Genomic DNA, 21,993 nt, shown 5'->3' with positions numbered 1-21,993 from the left:
TCATTCTACAATATCTAAAGCAATTGTTTTACGGGGCTTAAAAGGGAGCCAACTGAATGATAGCCTGTCTTCCGCTGGGCCCTGTTATGTGCAGACGTGGATGATCTTCTCAGCCTGAGGATGAAGCAGACACGAAGAAAAGGCAGCGCTAAGGACGCTGCAGGGAGATGGAGTCAGAGCCTTGATTTAGCTACATCTGATCACTGCTCTATCTTCAAACTTTTCCCGCTAGATGAGTCAAATTCTCTTTATTGTTCAAATCCTAATCTTTTCCACTCAAACTAATTGAGTAAAATAAATTGTAAAATGGCCACAAATCCCTCCCATAACTGGATGCATGCCCCTTTGTAATGTGACTTAATTCCTTTTTCCTAGAAAAGGTGTGGTCTATTTTCCAACCCTAGAATCTGGGCTTGGCTATATAACTTGCTTTGGCCAATGGGACATTTGCAAATATGACACAGAAGAGGCTTTAAAAGTGCTTGTGCATTAGGACTTTCCCTTTCTTCACTACCAGGAACCTTGATTATGAAGAAAAGAAGCTACCAGGAACCTTGACTATTAAGGAAAGGAGGCTGAGCTAGCCTCCTGGAAGATGAAATGCCACAAGGAGAGAGGCTCCACATCTCCCAGGCAAGGCTCTAGACTCATGAGTGAGGCCATCCTAGAACATCCAGCCACAACCAAGCCAGTCCTAGACCACAAGAACTGCCTGACCAACACACAGAATCTCGAGAAATAAGTTTATGGTTTTAAGCCAGTAAACTTGGGATAGTTTATTACAGTGTTATTGACTGATTTTTGTGTCCCCTCAAAATTCATGTTGAAGCCTTAACCCCCAGTCTGGCTGTATTTGGAAAGGGGCCTCTGAGGAAGTAATTAAGGTTAAATGAGGGGCTGCCCCACGGCCGAGTAGTTAAGTTTGTGCGCTCCGCTTCCGTGGCCCAGGGTTTCACCGGTTCGGATCCTGGGCACGGATCTAGCACCGCTCATCAAGTCATGCTGAGATTGTATCCCACACAGCCGAACTAGAAGGACCTACAACTAGAATATACAACTATGTACTGGGCATCTTTGGGGAGAAGAAAAAAAAAAGATTGGCAACAGATGCTAGCTCAGGGCCAATCTTTAAAAAAAAAAAGGTTAAATGAGGTTATAAGAGTGGGGCCCTGATACAACAGGATTAGTGTCCTAACAAGAAGGGACACCAGAGATATCTGTCTCTCTCTCTAAGCCATCTGCAAGCCAGGAATGGACTCCTCATCAGAAACCAGCCCTGCTGGACCTTGATCTGAGACCTCTAGACTCCAGCACTGTAAGGAAATAAAGGTCAATTGTTTAAGCCATCCAGTCTGTGGTATTTTCTTATGGGAGCCAGAGCAGACTAACACATCAGCATAGTGAACTGGTATAATGACTCTTAGCACTAGCCCTGCTAATTATTTTTAAAAGGTTACTACTAAAAAACTATTATTTTTTTGGTATACATAATTCAAGTTGTAAGCTAATTTATGGTTTAAGCTAATAACAGGTGGCCTTTCGTTGTCATATCTCTTCCTCTGCTCTTATTAGACCATCAAAGTTCTTTTTGTATGGTGTCTAAGGTTGGACAGAGTAAAAATAGCTTCATCTATCCACCAAAACAATTTTGCTATGGTTACAGGGTACTAGAGCAATGTATTTACATTCATTCATTCCAATTTTCCAGCACTTACTATTTACTTGGCAATGGCTATAATAAGGATGAAACAAAATATGGTCCCAACTCTCAACACTACTGAGGGAAAGCAACAAAATGGATAGTCCATAGTACAGACTACAGACTTTCATAGGTTCTATCAGTTTAATGTAATCTAGAGCTTCAAATTTTATACATAATGCCCTCAAACCACCTTTCCAGAAAGCAAAGTCAGGCTTTCATGTTATCAGTAGATCAATAACTTCAAGGTATGGTGTGGTGGTGCTGCCTGCCAACTAACTGTTCACTTTCATTATATTTACCAATGCAGCAGTATGTGTGCCATTATTTAACTATTAATCCAGTAAATACTTGTCTGTTGCCCCAAATTTTATATTACTTTGCTTTTAAAATTCAGGAAAATGATAAAATCAAAAGGCTGTTAGCAGTGATAATACAATCAAGAAAAGATGGAAATCGTCAAGCATACTGAAAGCAGAATGTTTGTTCAGCTGACCACAAGTTCAATTATTAAGTAAAAGAGAAAGTATATAACCAAAGGCTATATTTAAAAGTCAAGCAGAAGTGATAAAAGAAGCAGAGAAATCTTTGGAATTACAAACTGTTGATTATAAAAACAAGACTAGTGATCCAAATGCAAGAGTTATGGGTCCACAGAGCTCTTGATGATAATCTTGTTATAAATTCCTTAATCATTTCAAGACGTCAAAAACGAGAATGTGAGATAAGAAATTACTTGTAAAAACTAGTCAGAATAAGTAAATCTACAGAGACAGAAAGTAGATTCGTGGGTGCCTAGGGCTAGGGGTTCAGTGACTGCTAATGGGTACAGGGTTTTCTTTTGGAGTGACAAAAACATTCTAAAATTGATTGTGGTGATGGTTCTACAACTCCAAATACACTAACAATCACTGAACCGTGTGCTTTAAATGGGTGAATTGTATGGTATGTGAATTCCATCTCAAAAAATACATAGCAGATTAAAGCTTTAATTTGAAAGCCTCAACAGTTAAAAAGATAATAATTTGTCAATATTTAGTGTTTATGCTGTGTTTTTGTTTTAAATAATTGTGTTCATTATTCTAAGATTAAAAAAGTGAAACACACCATAGAACCTTATAATTTTTTTATTCCCCTGAAAACAGAACATTCTCCTTGAAACAAGTAAATCTATCATCAACCTTTATACCCTTGACTTCCATATACATTTTCAGGAACACATGTAAGTAGTAGAGAGCCTATGTAACACAGTAAGTCCTATAACCAAAGTATGAACAAAAAGGTGAGGAAGTACAGTGGTTGGAACTAATTATCCTTACATAGTTTCCTATTATCTCTTGAATTAGAGGACTTTCTTATCAATCTGCAACTTACCTTCATCATGACATTTAGTGCATATTTTTGATCTTCTCGTCTTGCTGCAGCTTTTGCTTCTGTAACTTCCTTGGCTCTTTCTTGTGCTTGTAAAATAGATTTCTCCCTTATTCTTTGCATCATCTCTTTGTCAACTAAAACAGAAGGAATATCACTAAATTAGGATTATGATGAATTTGTTTCACTTAGGGGAAAACTGCTTAAGGTACTGATACAGGATGAGATTTTTTGGACCCAACTTCACATGGAGAAGTGAAAACATTCTCAATATTAAACTGGACAAGAAGCTAACAATAAAAGAGAGAGAGAGAGAGAGAGACAGGGGCCAGCCCCTGGCCGAGGGGTTAAAGTCACACATGTTCTGCTTTGGAGGCCCAGGGTTTACAGGTTCAGACTCGGCGCAGACCTACCCCACTCACCAGCCATGCTGTGGTGGTGTCCCACATACAAAATAGAAGACTGGCACAGATGTTAGATCAGGGCTAATCTTCCTCACCAAAAAAAAGAGAGAGAGAAGGAAGAGGAGGAACAACAGAGAGGGAGAATAAGAACGATGAGGGGGAGGGAGAGAACAGTGAAAGGTACAGAACAGAGTGAGAGAGGGTAGTGGAATGGGGAGGAGAGTGAGTAAGATGGGGGGAAGGAGAACACATTTATCCTCCTCCATCTCTGTTAAAAAACTAGGGCTATTTGCTTATATACCTGATCACAATAAATTATCACTATGGGGTCTCCCTGAAGAGGAGATGGGTTGGGACCACCTGATACGATCAATCACCTTCACAAACATAAATGCTAATTTATACATATGAAGAGTACAGGGCCAGCCCAGGAGAAATTATAAAATAACACGACAGGTTATATATAGAACTTTACCATTCAGAATTATTCCTATATTCAGTGACTCAATGTTCTACAAACTACAGGCTGTGATCCATTAGGGCATAAATTATCTTAGGGGATGAGGGATCAGGAAGGGATCTAGACTTTGAGGAAAAAAACCCCAAAAACAGGAGGGGAGAGAAAATTTGTGGGGAGAGGGTAAAGGAGGGGAGAGTAAAGTGGAGGGGGTGGAGGGACGAATCAGGCCCTAGGCAGGGGTTCTTAACCTTTCTTGTGCAGCAGACCCCTTGGCAGAATACAAAGCCTTACAGACTCCTTCATAATGTCTAAAAATGTATGAAATAAAATACACAGGATCACAAAGAAAACTAGTTATATTAAAATATAAATTATTAAAAAATAAATTTGTGGGGGCTGGCCCTGTGACACAGTGGTTAAGTTCGGTACGCTCCACTTCAGCCTGGGTTTGTGGGTTCAGATCCTGGGTATGGACCTACACCACTTATCAAGCCATGCTGTGTTGGCAACCCATGTACAAAATAGAGGAAGACTGGCACAGATGTTAGCTCAGGGCAAATCCTCCTCACCAAATAAATAAATAAATAAATTTGTGATATAATATGTACTTCTTTATTAATGCATTAAATAACATAGAGCATCAAGTTTAATAAATACTATAATTTCAAAGTAGTGAGTATAAAAGATAGAGGCAGAGCCAGCCCAGTGGCACCGTGGTTAAGTTCGCACGTTCTGCTTCAGCAGCCAGGGGTTCGCCAGTTCGGATCCCAGGTGTGGACCTACACACCACTTGTCAAGCCACACTGTGGCAGGCATCCTAACATAAAGTAGAGGAAGATGGGCACAGATATTAGCTCAGGGCCAGTCTTCCTCAGCAAAAAAATTTTTAAAAAGGTAGAAGCACCTGTGATACAAACATATTTCTGATTTTTGTTGATACTACTGCTGTTTGTTGCCTATATTCATAATTGAAAAGAAAGTTAAATTTCAGTTAGAGGTAAGTAAAAAGTATGGAATTTTTACTCATCCATAATCTTGGCTGGGAAGTAGGACTGAAATTAGGTCTGAAGCCTCTCCCCAGCCCTTCTCCTATTTGGTAACAGGGTGGCAGAGACTTGAACCAGCTTCAGGAGCAAAAACAATTAAAAGAACATAAACTTCCCAAATGAAATGCTCTACATCTAAAAGAAATGAAAAGTGTATCAAGAAGGAAGTTCAAGCAAAAATGGAGCACATATGTTTTGAATAATGAGGCAGGCAGGCCTGGAGTACAGACTGGAGTTCCACAACACTTTATGAGAAAAAAGAATGCTAAAGAAATAATTTCACTGAATTGCATGTAAAATTGAGTTTGATTTCTAAAGGAATCTCAAACCTGGTTTCTGAAACAAAATCAATGTTCGTTACTTGTTCTATAAGTTAGTTTTAAGACTGTTTTGATTAGTTTAAATCAGAAGTTGGCAAACTATGGCCAAACCCAACCTGCTGCCTGTTTTCCTTTTGTACACAAGCTAAGAATAATTTTTACCTTTTTAAATAGTTGAAAAAAATCAAAATAATAATAATATTTTGTGACATATAAAAACTAGATTAAACTCAAATTTCAGTGTCAATAAATACATATTGTCTATGGCTGCTCTTGTGCTGCAGTGGCAGAGCTGAGTAACTGTGACAGAGACCATACGGCCCGGCAAAATCTAAAATATGATCTGATTCTTTACAGAAAAAGTTTGCCAAACCTTGGTTTAAATGGTCAAAATTTGGACTAGTTGACCATATAAGAGAAAAATCAAGTAGATGTGCAATGAAAGAGATATGTAAGACAGAGAGGAAGATCAGGACTGGGAAAGAAAATTCCCTTAATTCCCTTTCCACTCCTCGATAAGGTGGCCAACCAGGTCAAAAAGGAAATTTGTGGAATTTGACACAGAAGAAAGTGTTTCACGTGAGAAACAGGGGAAAGTAACAGGCTTTCTGATGTGACCCTTCTTTATATTCTAAAAAGTGGGTGGACAAAACATTTCCTGGGGAAATCTGCTGGCCCCCAGGAGAGACAGACACACACACACACAAACATTTAAGTCAGTGGTTCTCAAACCTAGTCAGTCAACAGAATCACCTAGGGGTCGTCCACCTCCAATCTGTTTATTTTTAAGTAAGCCATTACCACAGATGATGGTTCTGATCCCATCCAACGTCAAAATTAAGATTATCAAAAGAATTGAAATAAATGCAAGTGTTTACATTTAATCTTAGGTAGGAAGTCAGAACCCCCTAGGTGTGTTTTATGATATATTCCCAGGCCCCATCTCAGACTTAACGAATCACAAGGGAAGGCAGGAGGAGGAGAGCAGGAACCTGGTTTTTAAAAACTCCTCGGTTAGTCTGGGACTCACTAAGGAACTGAGGTAGCCTGGCTATGGTAACCGACCTTAAGCATTCTCTGGGCTGAACACAGATCTCAGAGAAAAATTCTACTTGGTCCTGCAAATTAAAAAATTAAATTCCACTGCAAGATACCAAGAAAGCATTAATATAAAGAATCACTGCTGTCTCTCCATTATCAATAGTCCCTAATCAAGGTTTCATGCTGGAGGCCAAAGACAAATTTCAGGCAGCAGATATCAGACACAGGAAAACGTGACAATTAGAACAGGGAGGAAGAAAACAGAAGCTAAGCAGCAGAGGGCAATTACTGAGCTGTAAAGCTGATCCTGGCAGAGGACTAGAGGACTGATTAAGAGTACAGAGAAGAGTGGGCTGGCCACGTGGCGTAGTGGTTAAGTTCCCATGCTGTGCTTTGGAGGCCTGGGGTTTGCAGGTGTGGACCCCAGGCATGGACCTACACGCCCTCATCAGGCCATGCTGTGGTGGCATCCCACATACAAATACAGGAAGATTGGCACAGAAGTTAGCTCAGTGCCATCGTCCTCACCCAAAAAAAAAAAAAAAAAAAAAGAGTACAGGAGAATAGGAAACCTCAACTTTTGCTGCACATTATAATCCTTGGAAAGCTTTTGAAAAAATACCAATCCTCCCAGAAACTGATTTGATTGGTCTAGAGTGAGTTTCAGACATCTGTATTATTTAAAAGTTCTGCAGGTGATTCAAACATGTAGCCAGGGATGAGAAGCACTACTCTAGAGTCAAACTGCTAAGGCTCCAGCTCCAGTTTGTCACTAAGTAGTTGCGACCTTTGTCAATTACTCAACCCTTCTGTGCCTCAGTAACCTCACCTTTATAAAAGGGGGCGGGGTACCTAAGTGACAGATTGTTGTGAGCATTAACAGATGTGTTAATGCCTAATACAAAATAAGTATTAGGCCATAAATAAAGGCTATATCCGGAGGCCTTATCCCCTGAAGATACAAGCCCACATCTTCGGCTTAAGAGCTATTGTAAATGTGCTCTAACTTTTGAATAAGCCAATCTTTAGGTTAAGTGGCAGCTGAAGCACTATCTCATTTAGATCATGCTCATATGCCTATTTTCTTTTTTTTCTGGAAGAGCAACATAAGGTGTCAAAAGAGAATTTTTAAAAAGGTATAAAATATAAAAAGCACAACCAGATGAACATCTTTTAATAAAGAACTTACCACCTGACATAGAAAGTGTCTCCCACATGGCCGCTTCTTTTTTATATAAGGTGAAAACAATAGCGTCATTCCCAATCTTGGCTTTGCTGCTCTCATCGTCTATGGGAGCATAGAGAAACACTTCAAATAAAAACGGAGGGCAGTTGACCTATTCAGAAAGGGGGAAACGGAAGTTAATTTAGTTACACAAATCAAAGGCAAAGCCGTTAAGAAATAAGTGATAGAGGCCAAAATCATTTTCTGAAATGCCTGCTATAAATTTACTCCAGGTCGCGAAAGATTAGCAAGGCATATGAGGAAGCCCTGGATAAAAATAATCTCTGATCTGACGATGTCTGTCTACAGATGAGGTGTCACCTGTATAGGATTCCGTTTGTTGTTGTTTCTTTGTTTTGTTTTTTTTTTTTAAAGACTAAAATTGTAGGCCGCTCATCTGCAGGGAGCGCCTGTTGCGCGCACGCAGCAGCGCTCTCGCCTTAGCTTCGGGCCACACCCCCGGACCCGGCGGGCACGAATCGCGCTCCTACCTTCAGGTAGTTTTCCGTGCAGAACACGTCCGCGTCTCTGACGCAGACGCCTCGGAGGGGCACGGAGATGAAGACCGCCACCTTCGTCTGCTGCCAGCTGTAATCGCTAACCTGCAGGGGCATCCCGGGGGTCGGCGGGCTCGGAAGGCGCGGCTGCGGCGGCCTCGCGCCCGCTCGGTTGCTAGGGAAGCCGGGGTTACCATGCGTCAGCCCTTCCGGGTCAGGCCGGGCTGCGGCGCCCCGCGTTCCCCGCGCGCCCGGGCCGCGCCCCTGTCACCACCCCGCTGACTCGTCTCGCGGCTGCCCGGCCCGCTGGGCATCAGTTAGACCACGGTTAGGGGCGGGTCTTACCCCTTTCCTGCGGTCCGAGCGAATCTCCCAAGAAGGTGGCCCACATCTGCTGAAGCAAGAAAAGAGCTTCACGTGTGAGAATGCAAAAAAGGGACGTGGGCTTCCGGGGTGGGAAAGCGAGAGCCGCGAGCAGCAGGTGCGGCGACCCCGCGCCATTGCAGCCGTGGCCTTTTGTTTGTTCTGATAGAGGCTATAGAAGTTAGCACTCTTTGGTGTTCCTGTTTGGGAAATGTCCTGGTCATACAGACATCCTTGCCTGGAAGCTTGCCCCTACTATAGTAGTCCTTCAAATCCTATCAGCCCTAAAGCCTCCCACAGCAGGCAGGGGGGGTTGGCTCCGTGGTTTGAGTACTGGGCAGAAATGACCCTGTGACTCACCTGACAGTTGTTTGGCTGCAACTCAACTGTAAGGTCAGTTGGATTTACACGGATACGTTTTACACTTGCTTATGGAGACTCAGAACTTCAGTGCTGTAAGGAAATGTGAAGATCACACAGCCTCATGCTACATATGTAAGGAATCTGAGACCCGTACATTTAAGCCCATCTGTCACGTAGTGGCAGAACTGTGATTAAAATCCTGATCTCTTAGCTCCCATTCCAGTGTTCTTTCCCGGGGCTGCTTTCTGTAGAGGCAGTTTACTGGAATTTGATGTTAAAAGCAAAAACACATTGCGTTTACGTGAAAGTTAAGCACCTACAAACTACTTACCATCTAGGGATTTGGGTTTTAAACTTCTTACTTTTGGAGGCCATTAACAGAAATTTCAAAGCTCCTGAAAAATTCAGCAGGAAAGTTTAGGAGCAGCAGACGGGAGGGGAAAAAAATCTTTTCCCTGAAACAGGCCGCCGCTCAGTACCTTCCCCAGGTTTGTCAGCGGTTCATCCTCTATCTCGAGGTTCTGTAACTTTGAATACTGGAAGCCATCTTGGACTTCTTTTCTTTGTCTTCCTAACGGAGAAACCTATTATTCCTATGGATTTTTCTTTTCCCGTGGCTTTTGGCATTTTACCCCCTTTGGTTCCATTACTACTTTGTTTCTATTGTTTCTATTACTGTTTTGTTTCAAACTCCCCTGTGTCTTCAAAACACAGGGTTTATGCGTTCCTTTTATATAAAATTTTATAGTCTGGAATCTCCCACTATATAAAAACACAAGTGACATAATGTATGTATGAAAGATAAGAAAAAGGATACTTTGTGCTGTTTGGGGGTTTCAGGAAAATCTGTTAGTAATCACTTGGTTAAGTGCATACACACCTCTGCAATGAAATTGTTCTCCCCACTACCATAGTCTTACCAAATTTTTTACAGTCTGAATGAATTATATCCTTAAAAAAAACTTGACGTTTTATTACTGAATCATTATATCAACTGATGCCAATTTAAAACATCATTAATTATTTACATTGTCTCATGATTTATGTACTTATCTAAACAGTTTCACAAGCCTTGAAACTAATTCAATCTTAAAGTCTTAATCTGTATTTCTTAATCTATATTTAAAAAACAAAAAAGCTCTAATCTAACTCATGTATATAGATAGAAATTTGATATATGGCAAAGGTGGCTCTGCACATAGGTGGCGAAAAGCAAAGAAAGGAATGACTGTTGAATACATTGGTGCTAGTAGAAATGGTTACCATAGTGGAAAAAACGAGATTGGATCGCTACATGCATGTGGTGTCACACACAAAAATGAATTTCAGGTGAAATGAAGACATAAAAGTTTGCAACAAAAAATATATATCTGTGTGATCTTGCAGTAAGAAAGAATTTCTTAAATATGACATAAAAAGCATGAACCATAAAGGAAAAAGATTGAAAACCTGACCTAAAATTAAGCTGGTGTTCACCAAAAGGCATAATAAAATATGTTAATATATATGTATAGTCAATGCTCTTCAAACAAAGACCACAGGGACACCTGTAGTTGAGCAAGTTGAGTTCATTACTTATTGAGCAAAGGAGAATACATACCATTGGTTGTCTCAGTAAGAGGGTGTTAGAATTTGGGGGAGGGTCTAAGAGAGGGAGGTTGCCTCTAGATTGGGTCCTTTCGTAAAGACAGCGGAATTCTATGATGGGATAAGGAAGTAGCTGTTCATAGCAGCTTGCTAGCAAAAACTTGAAAACAAACCAAGTGTGTATCAATAGCTATAGTCACACAAAGGAATATCATACAACAGTAAAAATGAATTAATTGTAGCTATACACTGGATGGATGAATGAAAAAAAAGCAAGACATATAAGACCTTTAAGGAATAATGCCATTTTTATAAAACTTTAAAGCAATAAAAACTAAATCTGCTGGTTAAGAATTCCTGTATATGTGCTGAAACTATAAAGGAAAGTAAGACATAAGAAAGGGTAAGGGCTAACTCCTAGGTGAATGTCATGTAAGTGGGACCCTTCGTGGTAGCTAACAGAGCTGATTTCTACAGACTCACTGCGTGAATTAAGACAGAGGTTCTCAGAGTGTGGTCCTCTGATCACAGTATCAGCATCATCTGGGGACTTGGTAGACATGCAGATTCTCAGACCCCACTCTAGACCTACTGAGGCAGAAATTCTGGAAGTAGGGCCAAGCAATCTATGTTTTAACAAGCCCACTGGGTAATTCTGATACCCAAGTTTGAGAACCACTAGGTTAAGGGATAGGTTTTATTGGGGAAAGGGGAAGTTTACAAAGCCAAGAAAAAAACACAGGTTTCCTCATTCTCCCTTCATCCCAAGGAGAAGCACACTGGGCTCAGAGCACTATGCTGAATCTGCAGTGTTGAGTTTGCATTACAGGAGAGGAATTTTATCCCCTTGTTGCTCTCCCTTCTTATAGGGCAAACATGAAAGGAACTTTGTCAGTAGGGAAACTACTGGGGCACAAGGCAGTCTCGATTTAGGTGCAGACTGTTTATGTAAGACTTGTCTGAGAAAGCCAGCTGCCTGGTATCTAGAGACCTTAACTCACGTGAAAGTTTTAATTGGAAGAAAGAAACTGTCGGTACCATGACAAACTGAGTTCAGGTGCAGCCCCTTCCACTGGGAGACAGGAGGTCCAGGTCCTATTGGCTGTTTCCCTAGGAAAACCCAGAGCATCCACAGTCATTTTTGTTTGATTCTGTTGTTTACGTCAAGGCATCCCATCAAAGAGCTTCAAAGAAATTGCCACGTTATTTTTTTCTCTCTCTAATTTTTGGTGATGGGTTTATACTTAGTCATCTTACGATTCATAACTTACATATACAAATACCTGTATTATTTTGTATGTAACAAATATTACAAAATTAAAGTAAAAATTTTAAAACAAGCTCTGAAGGAGAGGAGGGTCTTTATTTTCTCCTTACATATTGTGAGGTTTTTAGGGAGTGAAAATGTACGTTATGAAGCAAAAACTGTCTGATTATTCTTAACCTAAAATTAATTAACTATAATTTTATTTATTTTTGATGGTCACATTTGGCCATTGGGAAAGGTTGATTTACGATGTTTTTTAATACCATTCCAGAACTTTTTAAAGCTTTTTAAAAGTTTTCTTCTTGGAACAAGATGACTTAGACTCCCTTTGAAGTTTTTTTCCTCTTTTATCTCTAGGAAATGGGATCAGTCATTCTCCAAGAGTTCTTGGTTCTCTTTAAACCCTTAGTTCTTTTAATTCTTAGTTCTTTTCAAGACCAAAATCTAGTTACTAGATTTTAAATGCATTCGTGATTTTAAATTTGGGCTTTAGGAAAAGACAATGTGATTGACAATTAGACGAGACTGTATAGGTAGAGCTCATATGGAGAGTATGAAGGGACCCTCTATCTTTTTCCTTTTATTTTTGGTTCAGATATCTTAGATTTACATTTATAGTGTATAGATCTTGATGATTTTTCCTATTAAACTTGTTTTAGCACAATATCAGTTATTTGACTTTTTAAAAAAGTGCTTCTAGCATGTAAGGAGCTTGGAAGTCACCTAACTTCATCCTAACAAGTAAAAAGCAGAACAGAATGAAAAGTCAACAACTCCTCTTAGATCTGTAAGAAAAGTGAGGTCACGGGACAAACCACTGCCCACAAAATTGGAGAGATCAAGAGGTGAATACAGAGAATCACAACCAATAGGAGAATAAACCTCCATGGGAACCAGTGCCAAGGTAGGAAAACCTGAACCGTAGTTGGCCAATTGCTGGAGGTTCACTATGGGCAAGACTGAGAGAGAAAAACTCCAGGGAGACCCAGTCATCAGGGACACCCCACATTTTTGTGAGTTTTACTTCCTAAAGCTCTACCAGGTTCTCACAGTAAATATCAGAGAAAAATCTCCTTGTGCTCCCAACAGGAGGAGTGGAAAAGGAACCATTTTGAAATATGCCAGAGCATTCTGTTCTTCTTAGCAAGGTCTGCCTTCAGGAGAAACTATTTAACCAGAGCCTAACCTGCTGGGGTTTTATCGGAGTTTAACTGAGGGAAATTTACAGCATTGAATGTATATCTTAGAGAAGAAAGATCTAAAATCAATCATCTAAGCTTCCACCTTAGGCAACTAGAAAAAGAAGAGCAAATTAAATCCAAAGTAAGCAGAAAAAAAAAGGAAATAAAAATTAGAGCAGATATCAGTGAAATTGAAAACAGGAAACCAATAGAGAAAATCAACAATACAAAGCTGGTTCTTTGAAAAGATCCATAAAATCAACAAGACTCAAGGCTAATTAAGTTTTTTTCTTAGAGAACACAAATTACTAATATCAAATGAAAGAGGGGACATCACTACAGATCCTATGGACATTAAAAGGAAAATAAAAGAATACTATGAACAACTCTGTGCCCACAAATTTGATAACCTAGATAAAGTGAACCAATTCCCTAAAAGACGCAATCTGCCAAAACTCACGTAAGAAGAAATAGACAATCTGAATAGGCCTATATCTCTTAAAAAAATTGAATCAATAATCAACAGAAAGCACTAGGCCCAGATGGGGGTCACTGGTGAATTCTACTAAACGCTTATGGAAGAAATTATACCAATTCTCTACAATCTCTTTCAGAAGATAGAGGCAGAGTGTCTACTTCCTAGCTCATTCTATGAGGCCAGACTTAACAGATCCCTAGAAATCTCCAAGGAGCCTTAGCCAAGCTTGGCCAAGTCTTGAAGTCAGGTAGTGTCAGTTTTCTAATTTTGTTCTTCTCCTTCCAGATTGTGTTGGCTGTTCTGGGTCTTTCGCCTCTCCATATAAGCTGTAGAATCAGTTTTTTGATATCCACAAAATAACTTGCTAGGATTTTGATTGGGATTATATTGAATCTGTAGATCAAGTTGGGAAGAACAGTAATCAATGCAGTGTGGTACTGGTGAAAGAATAGACAAATAGATCAATGGCAAAGGAGTAAAGGCAGTATAATGGAGGAAAGACAGTCTTTTCAACAAATGGTGCTGGAACAGCTGGACATCCACGTGCAAAAAAGTGAATCTACACATAACTATTACATTGTTCATAAAAATAAACTCAAAATGGATCATAGACCTAAATGTAAAATGCAAAACTATAAAACTCTTAGTAGATAACAGAGGAAAAAGTCTAGATTACCTTGAGTTTGACGATGACTTTTTAGATACACACCAAAGGTGTGATCCATGGAAGAAAGAATTGATAGGCTGGAGTTCATTAAAATTAAAAATTTCTGCTCTGTGAGTGACACTGTCAAGAGCATGAAACAGCAAGCCCCAGACTGGGAAAAAATGCTTGCCCAAGGCATATTTGATAAAGGACTTTTATCCAAAATACATAAGAACTCTTAAAAAACAATTTGATTAAAAGATGAGCCAAAAACCTTGACAGATACCTCACCAAAGAAGATACACAGATGATAAATAAGCATATGAAAAGATGCTCCACATCATTTTTCATTAGGGAAATACAAATTAAAACAATAATGAAATACCACTACACATGTATTAGAATGGCCAAAATCCAGAACACTGACAACACCAAATGTTGACCAGGATGTGGAGCAACAGGAACTCTCATTCATTGCTGGTGGCAGTGCAAAATGGTAAAGCCACCGGAAGACAGTTTAGTGCCTTCTTACAAAACAAAACATACTCTTACCATACAATCCAGCAATCATGTTCCTTGGTATTTGCTCAGAAGAATTGAAAACTTATGTCTACGCAAAACTAGTACACAGATATTTGTAGCAACTTTATTCATAATTGCCAAAACTTGAATGTGACCAAGATGTACTTTAGTAAGTGAAATGATAAATAAATTATGGTACATACAGACAATGGAATGTTATTCATTGCTAAAAAGAAATGAGCTGTCAAGCCATGAAAAGACATAGATGAAACTTAAATGCATATTACTAAGTGAAAGAAGCCAGTCTGAAATGGAACATAGTGTATGATTCCAACTATATGACATCCTGAAAAGGCAAAACTATGGAGGCAATAAAAAGATCAGTGGTTGCTCGAGGTTACGGGAGAGGAAGGAATGAATAGGCAAAGCACAGAGGATTTTTAGGGAATTGAAACTACTCTGTATGATACTATAATGGTGGATACATGTCAATATGTCTTTGTCCAAACCCATAGAATGTGCAACACCTAATGTAAACTATGGACTTTGGGTGATAATGATGTTTCAATGTAGGTTCATCAGTTGTAACAAAGGTACCATTCTGGGGGGGATGTTGATAATGGGAGAGGCTATGCATGTGTAGGGGAAGGTGGTATATGAGAAATCTCTATACCTTCTGCTCAGTTTTTCTGTGAACCTAAAACTGCTGTAAAAAATAAAATGTATTAAAAGAATCGTAATTTCCCATTAAGGAGAATAGCTATTATTAAAGTAGAATTTTGTATGCTTAATAAAGAGGATTAATAAGAGGAGAATATAAACAGATATAAATTTTTTGTTTTGTCAACAATTTTTTAACACTTTATAACTGAGTTTAGTTTAAAATTTTAAAATTTGTGTTTAGATAAATACAGATATTTCCTACCATAACATTAAACTATTAAAAGTTCCAACATTTAGGGCCCACCCTGGTGGTGTAGTGGTTAAGTTCACACACTCCGCTTCAGCAGCCTGGGGTTCGCAAGTTTGGATCCCAGGTGCAGACCTACACACTGCTCATCAAACCATGCTGTGGCGGCATCCCACATACAAAATAGAGGAAGATTGGCACAGATGTTAGCTCAGAGCCAAAAAATTAAAAAAATAAACTGACACACTGCAAAACACAATATAATCTTAATATTTAAAAATTTATTGGAATTATATGTCAATTTGATTAAGCAAAACTTTTCATTGTTCCTTAGCCTAAATATGTAGGAGTCACGTTATTTTATCAGATCAACTGCATATAAAAAATGTAGGAAATTCTGATTAATTATTCTCTTCATAAGAAAACAAATTCAAGTCTTTAAAAAGAATAAAACGTACACTTGTATTTTACTTCACACTGATATAATCAGGAAGAAGGTATAGCTGTTTTTTAAACATAAATTATCAAATGTCTGATTTGATTGCATGAACTTGGTTTCTTATTTTTAAAAAAATGTTTCTGAGCTAGCGGCTTCTGTGAGAAGAATTTTGTTTTTCTTTAAAATGTTACCACATTTAAAGCATTAGATGTTCAGTTTGTTTTGGGGAAGTTTTGAGAATAGTAGATGTATATAATTGCTTTTTAATCTCTATAAACTAAGGTTTCTCAGCCTCAGCACTATTGACATGTAGGTCAGATAATTCTTGGTCGCACAGGGCCGTCCTGGGCATTGTAAGATGGGTGGCTCATCCAGGCCTCTACCCACTAGATGCCAGAAGCACCCCCAAGATGTGACAACAAAAAGCTTCTCTAGATATTTCAAATGTCCCCAAGGAGAGAGGGGCAGAATTGCTGCAAACCGATCAGAACCGTGCTCCCTTATTTTAAGAGCCTTATAATTTAATTTACTAATACTTTACAGAGGCAGGATTATATCTCACACTCACACAAGCCGAGGTAAAGTCTTTTCTCACTTGAAGAGGCACAAAAACACAAGAATCTTGCAGCTTCAGCTTAGCAGCTTAGCAAGGAGTTGAAAGTAAACATCACAAACACTCAAGTGCTGGGTGGTATAGTAGGTGTTCAATTTTGTGAGAAACTGCCAGCCTCTTTCAAACATACAAATTTTGCATTCCTACCAGCAGTGTATGAAAATTTCAGTTATTCTGCATATTCATCAGCACTTGGTATTAGTAGGGTTTTTTTTTTAATTTTAGCAAATTTAATAGTTGCCTGTTGGTATCTCATTATGGTTTTGATTTGCATTTCTCTAGTGACTAATGATGCTGAGCATCTTTTCATGTGCTCATTTGCATTTTACTCTTTGGTGAAGTGTCTGTTCAAGTTTTTACTCATTTGAAAAATTTGTCTATGTTCTTATTATTGAATTGTGTGTTTCATATATCTGGATACAGGTCCTTTATTAGACATGTGTTTTTCAAATATTTCCTCACATTCTGTGGTTTGGATAAAGCTTAATTTACGAGCTTTCAAAATGTTTGTGCTTTTGAGTCTTATCTAAGAAATAGTTCCCTAACCTAGATTCACAAAGTTTTTCTGTTTTCTTCTAGAAGTTTTATACTTTTAAGTCTTAAATTTAGATTTGACGGATCAGCCTGGTGGCATAGTGGTTAAGTTCACGTGCTTGGCTTTGGCGGGCTGGGGTTCATGGGTTCGGATTCTGGATGTGGACCTACGCACTGCTCATCAAGCCATGCTGTGGCAGTGTCCCACATATGAAATAGAGGAAGATTGGCACAGATGTTAGCTCAGGGTCAATCTTCATCACCAAAAAAAAAAAGAAAGAAAGTTAGATTTGAGTTCTATTTTGAGTTAATTTTTTAAAAATATGTAGCCATGCATAGGTGCAGGCTCATTTTTTATGGCATATGATTGTCCAATTGTTTCAGCATCATTGTTATAGAATCATTTCTCTATTGAATTATCTTGGTGACTTTTTCAAAAACCAACCAACTATATATGCCTGCGTCAAAGCACTTAAGAATAAGAAAGAATGGCTTTTATATTTACCTTCCTTTTTACCATTTCCAACACTCGTCATTTTTTGGTGTAGATACAAGTTTCTGTCTGGTATAATCCTGCCTGAAGAACTTCCTTTGACATTTGTGGCAGGACAGGTCTACCAACACATGAAACAGGTCATGTGCTCTATTTCTCCTTGGAACGGCTTGTCCCCCTCTGGTATTCAGATTACTTCATTGCCTTTGAAATCAGCTTTCTGATGATTTGGGGAAAAGTTACAGTTTTGCAGATTATCCATCTTTTTCTTATTGTTAGGGTGCTAGCAAGATTCTTTGCAACTTTCTATCTTTTGAACCTATGCCTTTAGTTTTGATATACAGTATTTAAGCTGTCATTAGGTTTAAATGTTACATAATTGTCATTTTAATAAATTAGTTACTTAAGAGTTTATTTTCTAAATATATGGATTTCTTTTCATTATCTTTTGGTCAGGCAACACAGTCTACATGATAAAAGTTCTTTGAAATATGTTAATTTAGGACATGGTAAAGTTTTGCATGGTAGTTCCTTGAGTGCTTGAAAAGAATGTATATTTTTTATTTATTTGGTACAAGGTTCTTTATTACATCGAGCTTGTTAATTTTTGAGGCAGATGCTATTGGTTGCTTATCCAAAAACTACTCTCCCCTTTTCCTTGCTATCAGAACCTCTATTTTGTTTGCATATCAGATAGCAATATTTTCAGAAAGATAGGTCTAGCCTCAAAGGATGAATCATGTTTTGTCTAAACTAACCATTCCTGTTTCTCGAAGGGAAGGTCTGCTCGGGGCTTCTGAAAGATATTTCTCCCTGATAAAAACAGAGCAACATGAACCTCCTTTCCTGGTTGCTTTTGGATGTTGTTCTGTGAGAAAATGATATATGGAGCAGTAGTAACCACCTCGCAACCATGAGAGGCAAGCCAAGAGAACCACAGAGAAACCAGCACAGTTTCCTGACATTGAGCTGATGAATTAACCAGCCTTGGAACCATCTATCTTCAAACTTCATCTTATGTGAAATAATTAAACTCTTGTTTTAGCTACATTTGGTTGAATATTCTAAATGCATCTTGATACAGGTTTATTATTTAAAATACACACACACACACGCACACACACATATATTAGAGCTATCATTTTCTGATAGAAATTTGTTTTAAAACCTCACACAATTGTTGCTTTTTCTCTCTGTAATTCTGTCTTTTGTGTTATGTATGTTGAGGCTCTGTTATAAGCATACATGTTCATGATTATTTTATCATTTTGATGGGTTGTTCCTTTTATAATTATAAAATGTTCTCCTTCCTATTCTTTTTCTCCTTATGACATAGAACATTGTATATTAGTTTTAGATATATGACATGATGATTTGATGTGTGTGTATATATTGTGAAATGATCACCACAATGTTTACTTAACGTTCATCACTTTACATAGTTACAATTATTTTTCTTGTGATGAGAACTTTTAAGATCTATACTCTTAGCAACTTTTAAATATATGATACAATATTGTTACCTTTAGTTACTGTGCATACATTACATTCCCAGAACTTATTTATCTTATAACTGGAGGTTTGTACCTTTTGACCACCTTTCCCCATTCCATGCACCTCCCACCCCTGCCTCTGACAACCCCAGTCTATTCTCTATATCGATGAGGTCAGTTTTCCTAGATTTCACATATAAGTGAGATCATATGGCATCTGTCTTTCTCTGACTTATTTCACTTAGCATAATGCTCTCAAGTTCCATCCATGTTGTTCAAATGGCAGAATTTACTTCTTTTTAATGACTAAATAATATTCCATTATATACATATATAAAATGTGAGATCGATCAATCTATCTATCTGTCTATATGTATAGAGATCTCACATTTTCTTCATCCATTCATCCATTGACAGGCACTTAGGTTGTTCCCACGTCTTAGCGATTGTAAATAATCCTACAGTGAACTTGGGGATGCAGATATCTTTTTGAGATAGTGATTTCATTTCCTTTGGCTATATAGTCATGTGCCCCATAATGACGTTTCAGTCAGTGACAGGCCACATATATGATGGTGGTCCCATAGATTAGTACCTATGGCCTAGATGTATCTTAGGCTATACCATCTAGGTTTGTTTCTGTAAGTACACTCTATGATGTTCGCACAATGAAAAAATCACCTAATGATGCATTTCTTAGACCATATCCCTGTTGTTAAGCAACGCATGATTGTATGCCCAGGAGTGGAATTGCTGGATTATACGTAGTTCTATTTTTACTTTACTTTTTCTTTTTACATTTTGACCCTCTTAAAATTATTTTTGTTTTTTTGAGGAACCTCCATACTGTTTTCCATAATGGCTGTACCAATTTACTTTCTCACCAATAGTTCACAAGGGTTCCCTTTTCTCCACATTCTTACCAACACTTACCTCTTGGTTTTTTTTGTTAAGAGCCTTAAATTCTATTTTGTCTGACATTAACATTGTTGTATTAGCTTTCTTTGATTAGTATTTTTCTGGTATACCTTTTCTTTTCTCTTTACTTTTTTCTTTTTAAATTACGTTTTCTGATGACCAGAGGGATACATGTTTATTGTTGGTAATTCTAAGGAGAAAAATCACCCACACTGTCATTATCCAGGGATAACTACAGTTAATATTTTGGCCTAAAATCATTCTACACATTTTTCTCTAGGTAGGTATATATAGATATATAAAATATTTATTTAAAAAATTAATTGTGATCATTCTGTATATAACCTACTATTTTCATAAACTTTTTTAACTTCATAATTGTGATCATTTCTTCCATTCCATTTTTTGTACAACATGAAGTTTTAATTCTTCAGTTTTCTATTATATAGATGACCTTAAATTTTTTTTTAAGTATGCAATCATTTAGAATTTGGCTTTTCCACTTGTTAATGAATATCATTGTACATAAACTATCCCTTTGCTTTTGAAATTTCTATGTGTATCTCTTGGGGTTTTTTTTTTTTTTTTTTTTTTGGCAAGGAATATTGTCCCTGAACTAACGTCTGTTGCCAATCTTCCTCTTTTTGCTTGAGGAAGATTGTCCCTGAGCTAATATCTGTGCCAGTCTTGCTCTATTCTGTATGTGGGATGCCTCCACAGAGTGGCTTGATGAGCAGTGTGTAGGTCCACACCCAAGATCTGAACCCACAAACCCTGGGCTGCCAAAGCGAAGTCCATGAACCTAACCACTACACCATTGGGCCAGACCCTACGTATATCTCTGATAAGCAGCATTTGGGGGAAAAAAAATTTTTCTTGGTCTGATCTGACAGTGTCAGGTGAATTTAATCTATTTACATTTATTTTAACTACTGATAGATTTGGTTTTATTTGTGTTTTTTGTTATTGTTTCTTTTTAGCTGCTTTCCTTTTTTTGGCTTGATAAAGTTTTCTATATTCTGCTTTGCCTTTTGCTAGTTTAGCAACTACATTGTATTTATCTTTAGGTTATGACATAAGTTTTTTAAAAAGTTGTAACTTTTTAAATACATAATTCACTAAATTTTTTTCCTAACAAAATCTGAAATTATTCATTATTTTTATATACATCTTCAATGAGACAAGGGACTAGTATGCTTTACCACTCGAACATCCCATATATGATCACTAAGTCATGTTTGAAAATTGTGTTGTTTAAATCATATATCCTTTCTGATTTGTTTTGGCTTCCTCCCCTCTCTGCCCCCTGGATATTTGTAAGCTAATTGAAAAGTCATAAGTATTTCAGTATGCATCTTCTTAAAAATGGGCATTTTTCTTACATAAACAGAATGTCATTGCTGTAAGAATACTAAAATAATCAGTGTCACATAATCTCAGTTCATAGTCATATTTCCTCAGTTGTGTGTTTTTACAGTTATTTTATTTGAATCAAAACCAAACAAGATCCACTTTTCACTCCTTCCACTGCCATCTTTGTGGTTCAGTCACATCATCTCTCAAATAGATTATTGTAATAGTTTCCTAACTAGTTGTCTTCCTTAAACTCTCTGCCTCTCTAATTTATTTTCAACACTGCAGTCAGAATGATCCTTCTCCCCTGAAAATCCTCCAGACACTCCCTATCTCACTTGGAGTAAAAGCCAAAAACTTTACAATGACCTACAAAGTCCCACATAATCTGGTTTCCGGTTACTTTTGTAAGCTTATCTCCTTTTACTCTTCCTCTGTCACTCCATTCCAGACACACTGGCCTCCTTGAAATACCTGAAATGTGCCAAGCATGCTCCTGCCACAGGGTCATTGTACCTGTTGTTACCTTTGTCTGGACTTCTCTTCACCAGTTATCTGCATGACTGTCTCTCTTATCCTTCAAGCCATTACTTAAATCTTTTTTCACTGAGCTCCTAAAAACTACGAACTTTGCACCTCTTGCCTTACCACCCCCAGCATTCCCTTTTTATTTCTTCACAGCCCTTATTCTCTAACATACTTTATAGTTTATTTTCTGTCTCCTTAGAATAAAAACCTCAAGTAGTGATTTTTTTCTATTTGATTAACTG

General features: G+C 38.0%; 1 protein-coding gene and 1 long non-coding RNA gene across 3 annotated transcripts in view; one reads left to right on the top strand and one right to left on the bottom strand.

Annotated features, from left to right (window-relative positions):
* The window catches only part of DNAAF4 (dynein axonemal assembly factor 4), a 66,513-nt gene extending 58,160 nt beyond the window's left edge, over positions 1-8,353 (bottom strand). For both annotated transcript variants that reach the window (XM_070579749.1, XM_070579757.1), the window contains exons 1-3: positions 8,058-8,353; positions 7,531-7,678; positions 3,074-3,207 (exon numbers count right to left, since the gene is read on the bottom strand). In XM_070579749.1, the coding sequence (XP_070435850.1) occupies positions 3,074-3,207; positions 7,531-7,678; positions 8,058-8,180 (405 nt within the window). In that variant the 5' untranslated portion in view covers positions 8,181-8,353. The remainder of the gene's footprint in view (positions 1-3,073; positions 3,208-7,530; positions 7,679-8,057) is intronic.
* LOC139076613 (uncharacterized) lies at positions 8,330-20,486 on the top strand. Its single transcript, XR_011528367.1, has 3 exons — positions 8,330-8,482; positions 13,439-13,549; positions 18,236-20,486. It is a non-coding gene; the product is annotated as an uncharacterized lncRNA (long non-coding RNA).
* Positions 20,487-21,993: the final 1,507 nt, after the last annotated feature.

Source organism: Equus przewalskii, chromosome 1 (genome assembly GCF_037783145.1).
Source record: "Equus przewalskii isolate Varuska chromosome 1, EquPr2, whole genome shotgun sequence".
Lineage (NCBI taxonomy): Eukaryota > Metazoa > Chordata > Mammalia > Perissodactyla > Equidae > Equus > Equus przewalskii.
Note: the sequence above shows the minus strand (reverse complement) of the source record. Positions and strands in the feature narration are given on the sequence as shown.